Source organism: Pieris rapae, chromosome 1 (genome assembly GCF_905147795.1).
Source record: "Pieris rapae chromosome 1, ilPieRapa1.1, whole genome shotgun sequence".
NCBI classification, from domain to species: domain Eukaryota; kingdom Metazoa; phylum Arthropoda; class Insecta; order Lepidoptera; family Pieridae; genus Pieris; species Pieris rapae.
This window is the reverse complement of record NC_059509.1, coordinates 765360-778515: the sequence shown is the minus strand read 5'-3', so window position 1 is coordinate 778515 and position 13156 is coordinate 765360. Positions and strand designations below refer to the sequence as shown.

The window sequence follows — 13156 nt, the reverse complement described above, 5'->3', positions numbered from 1 at the left end:
CAGCCAGTATGGTTTTTATTGACTAAATTTTGTCCAATTGAAAATTACTATCCCGGCCGCACATGTCGTTAGAGTTACCATTTACAATTATTGTACAAGCCTACTCTTTTCAACAGACTGCACAAGGTTTAAGGTTTGATTTGTTAAGCTCTGCTTAGTGTTTATTGTACTTGTCTATTAACTGTCACCATTTATCACAATCAAAGTTCAAAAAGCAAAACATTTTCGGTAGGTGTAACGAGATAGTGTTTTTATTACAAATATTTGTTTTAATTTTGTTAAATCATTTCGATTCGAATTTAAATTCAAACATGTCGGATGAAAATATAACTGTGAGTGACAATTCAGATTTAGAAGATATAGCTCCTCCGGAGTTGCGCGGATACTTGAGTAAATGGACGAATTATATACATGGGTGGCAAGATAGATTCATTGTGTTAAAAGATTCAACATTGTCCTATTACAAGAGTGAGCTGGAGAGTAATTTAGGATGTCGCGGTGCACTTTGTTTAAAAAAAGCTAAAGTCAAGGTAAGACTATCTTTAAATGGGTGACGATCGACGTCTGATTTGTATTTAATAGGAAAAAATTAATATGTCCTTGTCCTGTGTGACTTCTGAATGTTTTTAAAGTAAATTGTTATGGTCGAGCGAACGTTTAGACTATTCGTTCAATGCTATTTTTATTTTAGTACTTATATAAAAGCTTATATAGTTATCTAGTTTTTCCTTATTTTGATAGAATATTTAGCTTGTTTTTCATTGAATAATAACATATTTCAGCCACATGAATTTGATGACCGCAGATTTGATGTCTCTGTAAATGACTGTGTATGGTACTTAAGGGCGTCCAATCCTGAGGAGAAGCAACAATGGATTGATGTTTTGGAGTCATTTAAGGTAAGAAATTACCATTTTGGTTTTCTTAGAAACAATAATAATAAAGATACTATAGCAGAATCAATATTATTAGAAATTAAGGTTTTTAATTATCATAGGAGATAGAGTAGGTAGTTAATTTTCCTTAAATAGATCAAATAAAATATCAATATTTTAGGTCTTAGAAGACCAGGTAAATTATATTAAACTGCTGCCTTTTCCTTATTATATATATAAGTAAACACACTAGCAGCTTTTTAAGCTTATGCATATGGGTTGGTAAATTTGGAGAATTTATCCAGAGCCATGTTTTTAATTCAATCAAATGAAAGGCACTACTCTGTTTGCTTTTTGGGGATAGATTTATATTACAATAAAACTTTAGTAAAGTGTATTTTATTAATTTTATGATTAGTTTTTCTCAAAAATATTTATTATCTTAATATGCTCACATGTTTTTTGTAATTATGATTTCATTTCAATATTATCAGATTACATATTTATTGGTTATTGATAAGGCAGCACATTCCAATGTTGATTACATATAAATGGCATGTACCTTGTTAATTTTCTCATTATGGTAATTTTCATTTAGAAACAGAAAAAAAATAGAAATCTAAATAGTATAATAATCAAGATTAATAATTTAGTAATAAAGTTACTTATATTCAACTAAAAACTTTCGATAGTTGACTAATTCTAATATACAATCAAGTTTAAGTATTTGAGTTTTATAAGTGATTCATAATGGTTTTGGTTAATACAAAAAATTTTCAACTTTGTAAAGAATTGTATAAATACATTTTACTTTAAAATATTATCTAAATGCTGAAATACAATTCCTACCATTATAGGAAACAAGTGATAAAAATAATAAATCATTACTAATGTAACCTAATAATATAGCACAAGTTGAAAAACCTTTTCAATTGTATCCGTTAATGTTTGAGTTAGTTTCTCTCGTTTAACTCAGTTAATGTTAGTTTCATTTAAACAATATACAGTTTGATTTATATTCTATTTTACTAAATATGTAGATTATTTTATTTATTGGGTACTAAGATCTATTAAAATTACAGACAAAACCATTAACAGCAACATATTGTTTATATTGAGGAAAATTAAAGGTCCCGGCTGAATTCTATTGTATTATTTTCTTAATAACAATGTCATCGGCTGAATAGGCCCTTTGATGTTGATATAATAGATTTTAACTGTATAAATAAAATGTAAATGTGTAAAAAACATTATCTGCACAAATGTTATTGACATGCTTACAGTTCATATTTGTTTATTCATCTATATTTTATATGTTTCAGGTGGAATCAGGGTATGGGACAAATTCAGACAGCAGCTCTAATGGAGGTGGTCTCAGAAGACATGGATCTATTTCCTCTTTACAGTCTACTGGATCACATGGTTGGGACCTAATTTAAAATTCAAATCTTGCAGTTACAAAATACAGTACTTAATTTTTATCAGCAATCAAGCCTGATTAAAGATATTGTGATATGATATTATATAGGGCGGATTTCTTTACATTTTTACGCGTTTAAGTATTATGAAACGAATTTGGGGCGGGAAAAATACCTGTGGTAAAAACATTAAGAGCGCGGGCCTTGAATAACGCGTTATTTATCTGATTTATGTTATTGTTTTCCGGTTTTATCATTCAATTATATTCGTCTTTCCGGTATTTTCACGACAAATGGGTATTCTTTAGGTATAAAGAGTCACTGGTTGGTCACGTTTTACTATTGAGTACAGAAGAAAAACATTACGGCGCGTTATGGGGGGGGGGGGGGGGCAGGAGAGGCAAGAATCTTCAAAAATGAAAAAAAATGCGTGACGTAATAATTGGACGCTGCCTTAGAAGATTTTAATTTATTCTGTTTGTTTTCTTATCCAAAAAATCCATCGTTTTACGGTTGTACGGAAATTATTTGTTTTAAGTATATATTAGATTTTTTTATTGTTAAGAAGACGAGTTTAAAGTATTGTGTGTTTTGTTAGTAGAAAAACATATTTACTCCTTATCATTTTAACACTGAATATTCTTAATAGGCCGCACATCCCGCCGTCTGGCTGAAAAAATCGCGGAGCTCGAGACATACAATGATCTATTGTCAAAGCAAGCAATTCAACTGCAACACTATTTTGACTTTAGCATCGCCAGTTACCCACAGATTAACGATGACATTGCGGAAGCAATTGACGCTGTCAAATTGGCGGACAGTGAGTATATGTTTTATCATAATTAGTATACAAGTGTAAAATATTTGGATTTTTATTGTAGGTCAATTTTCCTATCCGCTTTGAAAATATGCAATAAATGCAAAAACTAGTTGATACTAAATGTAGGTTTGTTTACGGTTTTTATTGCATCTTCCCAAATTTCTGGTGGGCGTCCCCATTTTCTTCTTGCTACTGAGCTCTTCCTAGGAAGGGTATTCTTGACTCATCTGACATCACAAATGTTCTTTTTCCTTGATTATATTTATTTTGTATGGTTATGTGTGTGTGTGTGTTTTGTTTGTAGTAAATGTTATGTCTGTCTGTCTGTCAAAGTGACTGGCCCATTTTCACTTTTGTATGTGTTTCGTAGTCTTTTATAAAGAAATAAGCAAATCCTTCCCAATCAAACATAAAGTTTAAAAAGTAAACCAATTTAATTAAATCAATTAAAGTCCGGTTTCTTAAATGTTTGTAAATATGTATGACTTCACAGGTATAGATCAAAAGAAAAACCTGAATGAAGTGAGAGCGACCAGTAAATCATTCCGGGCGACTTGTAGCGCGACTATCGCCACGGTGCAACATTGTGTCGACTTGTTGAAGCGACGCGAGAAACAGGCGCGGTCCGCTGAAGAGTTATACATGTAAGTATATACTACAATTGTATATAATACTAACTATCTAATCTCTAAATCAAGTGTTAAATATTTAGTACAGTGTAAATAGAGTTTCTAAATGCCCAAATTTGTTAGTTATATCAGAATAGAAAATGTACTGACGCCATTTTGAAGTTTAAAAATTTACTATTGAAGTTTTATTAAAAAATCTCTCTGTTTTTAGTTTTACCTGTGTTTATATTATATGATATTTTTGGTAGAATATAGCGCCAAAACGCATCTGACTTCAAGATGGCATCGCTCTAGTCCCGGAGTGTAGAGAGTGACATACCAGGCTTAAAGTACCTTAACAAACGTCAAGTTACAGAAGTTAGTAACTTAACGGCCATACGTTAAGAAATTTCGGTTGCAAAAGGAGAGTCACTAAAACAGACGCAGAATTGTGTCTGCAATGCTAAACATATTGAGTGAGCAGTGTTGGCCTAGTTGCTTCAGCGTGTGACTCTCATCCCTGATCCCCAGATTTCGAGAATATACTATGTTTCTATGAGTATACATCGGGCGTGTGTCTGGCATAGGGAACTGATGAAAATGATTATAAAACAGATACAGAAATCTGAAGCCGAGACTTAAAAAGAGAATAATTCGATTTATTTAACAGGGCTTTGAAGAATCAGTTGAATGAAGCTCGCTTGGCGTCGAAACCCGGGCCGGATCACGAGGTAAGATTATTAATAAGTTTAAAAAATTATTAATTTCGAGATAAACCTAGGAAATGCTTTTTAAAAATTGTATAGAATTATTATCATACTCCCAATGTTTTATTATTGTTTAAAAGAGCAGCTATCCCTCCTCTGCGCCCGTGTCATAGGTAATCGCGTTCTATATTGTCATTAATTAAGTTAGTTTAATATCACAACAACGCAATTGAAACAGGTGCAAAGGCACGCAAAACTAATTATGGACAAATCAGTGTAAATTTGATACTACAGAATTATAACTTGTATTATATGGGGGACGGAATCGCGTTATATATTAAAATACAACGTCAAAGTTTGACTTGAAGTGTGTCTCACATTGGTCTGCTGTGATCGGTGACGTGGCGTAAGATCGGAAGTTGCAGCCGGTATGTGTTAGAGTGAGACGGACTATATAGGCGTGTCAGTCTGAGTCTGGTAGAGTGGTAGATCGAATAAATTTCAAAGAAAAAAAAATACTGCATAAATAAAAAATAAATAAATAATTATAATTGCATAAGTTTATAAAAAATGCTATGCAATAAAGCATAGTGCTTTACCGCGGCAGTCCCCGAGTGCCATACGTTTTCTATATCTATACTTCTATACTATATAATATAATATAATATAATATATAATAATAATATTATATTATAAAGAGGAAAGGTTTGATTTTTTGTTTGTTTGTATGAATTGAATAGGCTCCGAAACTACTTGGCAGATTTGAAAAATTCTTTCACTGTTGGAAAGCTACATCATTCCTGAGTGACATAGGCTATATTTCATTTTCAAAAAAAATAGGCATCCTTACTAAAATTACGATAACATTAACATTTGTTTATTATTTGATACAATTCTAACAGATGGCGCTGAGTTAAAGGTAGTTTAGTTTAGGTCCGTGTCGTGGTACCAACGTTTCACATAAGTTCTCCTACGGTTTCCCTTGATTAATTTACTACTATGTAATATAACAAAAACCTTAGCCACAGCAACGCTTGGCCGAGTCTGCTAGTTTTAAAATAAATTGTCTCTGCACAAAGACATCGTTAAACATTACGATCCGGTCAAACTTAAAACTAATAAGTCAAAATTACTATACGAATATTTAAGATGTTATGTTAAGTGTCCATTAACACTTCTTTCAGTGTCTATTAAAAAGAAGACACTATTCTTGTGTTCTTTTTTTTCATTTACCACTGTTTAGTACTTAAAACTAACGTGCACTAACACTAATTAAGTTTTCACTAGGCCCGTGATGCCAAGAGTGCCATCTGCCTTTGTTCGTGGGGTCCAGCAATCTTTGATTATTTGTCATGGATTTAAAGCATACTTTAGTAGAAAATTATGGCTATAGTGACTGTTTTTAACGAATCATTTAATCAGCCCCAGGTCTACCGAAACACTCTTATCTCTTGTTAAAAATACAGATGGTCAGCACATGTAAACGTTAATATTTTGTTTACGGAAATTGGTTCTATAACTTTGTAGCAAATGTGTTTCTACTAAGAATATGTGTCTTTATTTATCTATTTCGTAATCCTTCAGCTAACATAATTAAACAAAAATAACAAACTAAACATATATCCAAAGATGATACGTAAAGGGCCTCAAATTGTATTTACGAAAGGATTTCAAATTATTTAATACGCATTACCTAATTCGGCTATGTGATTGTGTGAATGTGAGGGATGTGATGATGATTTTTTTCTAGGCAAAGCTGACCCCGCTCCATCAGCGATTCCCACCAACACCATCCCGAACTTCCCACCCCAAATTCCTACCCTTGTAATGACGGATGCATGAGGGTGAAATTTTAATATTTTTTAAATAACGGGGCAAAGGGGCCATCCCATTAGTGATATTCCATAAACACTAGCATTGTCTGAGGGCTCGCAAGTGTGTTGCAGGCTCGATAAGAATTCAATTTCAATTCAATTTCAAAAATTCTTTATTTAATGTTCTGTAGAAATTAAAAGTGCTACATGTCCAGTGTACATTAATTCCTGGAATGTAGCAAACTTATAACTAACACGTTTTATTAAAAGCCGTATTGCTTTTTTTAAAAAACTTATGAGAAGGAACAGATAAAAACTAAAGATATAATAATTCGAGGTTTGGCATTGATAATGAGGTAAACTATGCAATCTTTAGCTGAGATTTGCGATTTTTGACATATCTAGATTTAACTAAATAATGAATTATAACTAACAATAAAAATAGGGTATAATTATAAAAATAAAATTAAAAATAGGGTATTATAGCACCGAGAACAAAGGAGCGGACGGCAAGCAATCATAATAGGAACAGTCACCCGCTAAAGGCGCGAGCATCGATAAGGCGACGCACGCGCATTCCGGCTCTATATCATTGATAATAAGATCGGAGGTCGCGCGCGACGCGATGACCAATACTCGCGCACCTGCGCAGGCCTGTCATTCATCGCACTCAAGAAACAAGTGATGGGGTAATTTGTATCGGTTGTATTTATCGATGTAAGGTAAATTTTTCTTCCGCGTTTTGCAAAGATTATTAATATATTTATTTATACTATGACGGTTGTTATGTAAATAGAATTTCTTAGATTGTTTGTATATGAACTCGTAAATAGTGGGAAACTTAATATTAATATGAAGATTTAGAAGGTTTGTTCGAAACGGAGTATTAAATGAGTATTTTAATGCTTTATTTTGGACAACTTGTAGGCTGTTTAAGTTAGTAGGGCATGTACTGCTCCATACTGGGCAGGCATATGTTATGCATGGTCGCACTAAAGTGCGATATACACTTAGCTTAGTTTTGCTACTGAGGCACGATCTTCTGTTAAGGATGGGGCTCAGTGCATTCAAAGCCTTCATGCTCTTGAGCCTAATGTGTTGCGTGTTGAGGGTCCAGTTGAGTTTATTGTCCAATATGACACCCAAGTACTTAACAGAGCGACTCCATGGAATCGCATAACCTTCAATGTTGAGGGTACGAGATGGTAGCGACCTAGTCCCGGAGAACATAATTGCCTCTGTTTTAGAGGCGTTAATTTTTAATTTCCACGTCTTAAAAAAATTAGTCAATAAATCGAGTGAAAGTTGGAGGCGACTTATTATCAAATCCAGGTCTTTGGAAGAGGTAAAGGATGCCGTATCATCGGCAAAACAGGCGAGATTGGTGCGGGTTTGTATAGGTATATCGTTAAGGTATAGTAAAAAGAGCTGGGGACCAAGAATTGATCCTTGGGGGACTCCGGCTAGGACCGATTTGGGGGAAGAGAGTGTGCTATTTATGTGCACCTTAAAAGATCTATGGGTTAAGTACGATTTCATTATTTTAATTATTGCTATAGGTACGCCAATTCTTAGTAGTTTGTGGATAAGGGCTTGGTGCCAGACTGTGTCAAAGGCTTTCTCAATATCAAGGAGGAACATGCCTGTCGACTCACGCAAATTGAGTCCATGAGACACAGTCTCGGCTACTCTAGCGAGTTGTTGGGTAGATGAATGACCTTCACGGAAGCCAAACTGCTCATCAATTATTATAAGCTCTGTCACTCGGCGAAGTCGGATGCATAAGATTTTTTCAAAAAGTTTTCCTAGGCATGGTAGGAGGCTAATTGGACGATAACCTGCAGGATCAGATGGATCTTTGCCCGGCTTGCGTATTGCGATAACTTTGGCTACTTTCCAGTCATTAGGGAAATATGCAGTCAGTAAGCAGGCATTAAATATTTTTGTAAGCAGCACAATACATTTTTGGGGTAAGTGTTTGATTAAGTGATTCGAGATTTCGTCCGGTCCAGCTGCTTTACGAGTTTTGAGAGAGGATATAAATTTAGCTACTTCAGCTGGTTTAACCAGTTGAATTTGATAACCATCTTGTTGGAGGCAGTCTAGAGAGTGCCAGGAGGCATCGACAACAGACTGCTCGTCGCTGGGCCAGTTATGGGTGAGCATCATATTGTTAGAAAAAGCATTAGCTAAAACTTCACACTGTTCCTTGATATTTGAGGTAGTGGAACCATCTTTAGTTTTAAGTGGGGCTAAAAGTGGGGTAGAAGTTGATTTCAGCCCTTTGGCAATGCGCCATAAATCGGCACAAGGATTGTCAACTTTTCTAAGTTTACGAACCCACAGGTTGTCATGGTGATTTATTATTGCAGCATTGATATCTTGTTGGAGGTATTTCACTTTACGGTTTATAAGTTTACGAGTTAGAATATTCGTTTCTCTAGCGGAATAACGTCTGAGACGATTTTTATTTCTTATTTTTCTTTTAATACTTCTTGGCAGTGAGGTCTCCCAAGGTTTAAGGGTTGTTACCGGAATATTGAAGTTTTTTGCAGAAATTATAGAGCTTTGAAGGTTTGAGATGGCGGAGTCAATATTATCGGGAGATTTAAAGGTAGTTTTGTGTAAAGATATATTTTTGTTTAAATATGAGCGGTAACCGTTCCAGTCAGCCCTTGCATAATTTAGCTTAACAATGGGCTTACGACGCGCTTTAATAGCGAGGCGTACGAATACTGGAAGGTGGTTAGAGGAGAGTGCATATATGGTCTCAACAGAGTCAACAGTATAAATGTTTTTAGTAAGTAACAAATCAGGGTTGGTAGGTAGCCTATTTTCATTGTAATGCACTAGAGTAGGCTCACTAGGGGCATGGACAATGACTTCGTCGTCGAGCATGAGTTTGTAGATTATATTACCGTGGGCGTTAGTTGGACCAGGTGACCAATAAGGGTGCCTAGCATTGAGATCACCCATAATTAGTATTTTATTTTCCGACGAAAATAGGGCGTTTAAATCACTAGTGAGCAAGGGCATATTGGGTGACTGGTAAACGGAATATATGGTAATTTTGCCGTGGTTAAAATAAAGGGATATTCCTATGGCCTCTAGGTTAAGGGTTGGCGGAGTTGAAAGAAGTTCGTGATCTAAATCGGCCCTAACCAAGATAGCAATACCCTGACCAGAGCCGTCGACCCGGCCATCGAGTCGATAGCAGAAAAAGCCTGGAATTTGGAGAGTAAGCCGCTTTGTTAATCTAGTTTCGTTGAGTGCGATGATGTCAACGTTAAGATCTCTTACCGCCAGCTCCGCGAGTTCCTGCTGCTTTTTGTGAATACCATCGGCATTCCAATATAATACACGTAGTTCATTAAAGTTAAACATAATGACCAAGGTGAGACAGAATTAATATTACTTTGTCCATGAAAGTATCACACTTTATGAAGTCCTTCTTGAGGGTTTTGATAGATGAGAGAATTTGAAGCATTTCACTAGTCGTTGAGTCTTGTTGGATGTTTGTGCGATCCTCACTCGTTGGGGCAGTCCTTGGGGGCACTCGTGGTGGCACTGGTTGCGAATCATGGCATTTAGGTGCCCCTGTTGCCTGGGCGGGAAACATTTGGGAGGGCACGCTATGCTTGGTAGCCGCGTGGGTTGGTTTCATGATGGCGTTGCGAAACGATTCTCTCTTGGACTTGATACGTTCAAGGTACTTAACCCGCTCCTTGCATTGCGAGAAATTAGCTGCGTGGTCTTGCCCACAATTGCAGCAACGAACAGTTTCTATAAAGCCCTTTTTGGGGCACTCTGAAGTAGGATGTGCCAGAGAGCATTTGACACATCTAGCGGGTCTATTGCAGTTTCGGGAAGCATGGCCGAAACCCTGGCAACGGTAGCACTGGGTACAGTTTTTACTACTAGTCCTGTAGCGCTCAATCACAACAACGCAGTTGGCCAGGTACTTGATTTGCTTGAACTTTGCCATGTCGGTCCCTGTAGGAAGCTGTATGATTACCGGGGGGCATTGAACGGGCTTACTCAGCTTTACTTGGGTGGCAGTGGTGCCAGCAAAGCCAAGTGACTCTAGCTCCGCTGGAAGGCAATCGATCAGGTTCGAAGGAAGACCTTTGATAACCACTTTAGGCATTTTTTCATCCTTCCTGGTGAACGTATGGAAAGATACATTTTCATTTAGGAGTCCATTTTTGACGACTTGATGACCCTCAGATGAGTAACATAGGATTTTAACTCGATTTCCACCCCTGTATTCAAGATGGTAGCTTTTGTTATATTTCTCAATGATATCCTTTAGTTTCTGGTGAGTCCAGTCTTCACGAAGTTCGATTACGATCGGCGGGACACGTCCAATCTTCTTCTTTTTAGAGGCATTTTTAAAAGGCTCTGAGATTTCATGGTCCTTATCCACTGGGAGGTTGCTGTAGCGGTTGCTTGTTGGAGTGACGGCGTCCCTCGAAAAACGCTTCGGAATGGCGATCCTCTTTGGATAATTCCATTTGTTTAAATCATCCCCACGTCTTTTGGCAGAATTACTAGCCAGATCTGGATTTGAAGATAAGAATTGGTACGGACTTTTAAAATTAGAAATGAATGAATTTATTAATGTATTTACTTGATAGGCCGAGCACTGGAACGCGCCCATTAAATACCGATAAAAGCAATATTTGGCGTAAGATACCACGTGTCTAACGATGTTAAACTGTAACGCGTTGTGTTGTGGGCAGATTATAATTTTAGGTTTATTAAGATCTGACTATTTTACGTATATTTTTACAAAAAAATTCTAATAATATTTGATTTGCAAGGATATGCTACAAAAATGTTATGATGGTACAATCTAGTTTGCATATTCGAAGTTACAATTACAATACATATGTGTATTCTAAAGTTACTTAAAGGATCTCAGTTCCTAAACTTCTAATGTTGAATTTTTTTTAATAATAGGCCGACGATGAAAATTTAGTTTTTTGAGAGATGAAAATGTTATTAACACTATCACTATCAATATTGCCTTAATTAAAAGTAAGTTGCCCATTTTAGTGGTTGCATTGCCGGCCTTTACTCTGGCTTTACTTTCTTTACTCTTTCTTTCATTATGTTTCATTGTGTATTGTATTTCCCAGGGTTTTTTTTCTTTCATCGATTCCAGAGCTCGCTAGTACGCAAAAGAAAGTTTATTTTGTAAAGGTGATGCGGATATGATTTAATACAGCTCGTACGGTGTTGAAAGGCAAAAGGGTTCAACCCAATCCACTCTTAATTACTTTAAAAAATTAATTGACTTCCCGATTTTGACATCCTAATTCCCAACGGTTATAATAGACGATATGAGAGTATGTATATTTCCTAGTCCTTTTATGATTCACCTGTTATTACATATCATCGACAACAATGCTGCAGTTTGTTTACGTAGGGATTTCAAAGTAAACGTATTCTCGGCATTCGTCGGTCGGCCGCGTCCCGAACCAGACGTCTCTATTTTATTCGCGAGTTAAAGTGTCAAGTGACTTATGGTGGTACATGATGAAGTTTAAGTTTTTCAAGAAAAACCAACCGAAGGTTCGATACCTGTTTACCATTTAACTATTAAATTAACGGTTTCTTTAGTTAAATCATTAACATTCAACTATTTCCGAACCAATTCGGGTTCTAATAGAGCGTATTCTTAAAAGGAAGGCATACTTTTGAGTCCTCTGGCATGGAGTGTCCATGGGCGGTACGCTTAACATCAGATGCTGTTTGTCCTTAGTTCTATAAAAATATATTTTTGTAGTTTTGTCTATGGTAGCAGTGTAGGATCGTGGTACAAATTCATGGAATTCGTTATTAGAAGATAAAGTGACCATTTATTCTTTGAATTAAAATCTTGGTTTAATTTAGGTCAAATAATAAGTAATCAATGAAATAAAACATTTAAAGTAGTATTTAGAAAGAGTTAATTGCCTTAAAAGTTACGACTTACAAAATATATGTACCCAATATGTTTCTCTTTAACAGAGGAATAAATTTGTTTTAATTTCGTGACGATTTCAAATACGAATTAAACTGCACGTTCGTTTTATATATTGATCAAATTTTCGCGCGATTTCTCAAAACGGGACAATTTTGTTTATTTCGGGGACACCGGGACTCGTAATTGGAAATAGGGACAGTCCCGTTCAAAGCGGGACGTCTGGTCAGGTTGGAGTTACCCCAACTTTAGGTCTTTAAACTTAGGCACGTTTCGATTTACCTTCATCCAATTTTCTAATTGATCATCAAAATATACGATTATTATAATTGCGTGACGAACCACTAATTAGTAGTTTAGGTAGATCGATCAATCATTATTTCAAATTGCAATAATTACAAATATAATGAGCACTGTGTTAACGTGATTTTAGTAATAATTGACTCTATATAAAATAAATTAGATTTTGTAAAATATTTTTGATATTTTGAACATTACAAATATATAGTTTTTACGAATATAGTACCATTGTTTAAATGTTGTTTAACGAACAGTATTGGCCTTGTAGCTTCAGCGTGCGACTCTCATCTTTGAGATCGTGGGTTCGATCCCCGCCTGTGCACAAACGGACTTGCTATGTTATTCGCTTGAACTGTGAAGGAAAACATAGTGAACCAGTTTGCCTTAGACCCAATAAGTCGATGGCGTGTAACAGGCAAAGGATAGTGTCTGGTCACCTACTTGCCTTTATTCCCAAATGATCACGAAACAGGTACAGAAATCTGAGGCTGAGACCTAAAAAGGTTGTAGCGTCACTGTTCTCTAAGTTTAAATAATTATAGTTTATGTTTAAAATAAATTTCTTACTAATAATGTACGACTAATAACATTATATAACATTACATAACGCCTATCTTTAAGGGTGGTGAAAGGAGCGATGTCGAAA

At 35.6% G+C, this 13156-nt stretch overlaps 1 protein-coding gene across 1 annotated transcript in view; it reads left to right on the top strand.

The window, feature by feature from the left end:
* The first annotated feature begins 191 nt into the window (after positions 1-191).
* LOC110995758 (ceramide transfer protein) overlaps positions 192-13156 on the top strand; it is a 38357-nt gene continuing 25392 nt past the window's right edge. The window contains exons 1-6 of the mRNA XM_045628407.1: positions 192-530; positions 783-899; positions 2198-2297; positions 2943-3113; positions 3607-3757; positions 4392-4452. Of these exons, the coding sequence (XP_045484363.1) occupies positions 312-530; positions 783-899; positions 2198-2297; positions 2943-3113; positions 3607-3757; positions 4392-4452 (819 nt within the window). The 5' untranslated portion in view covers positions 192-311. The remainder of the gene's footprint in view (positions 531-782; positions 900-2197; positions 2298-2942; positions 3114-3606; positions 3758-4391; positions 4453-13156) is intronic.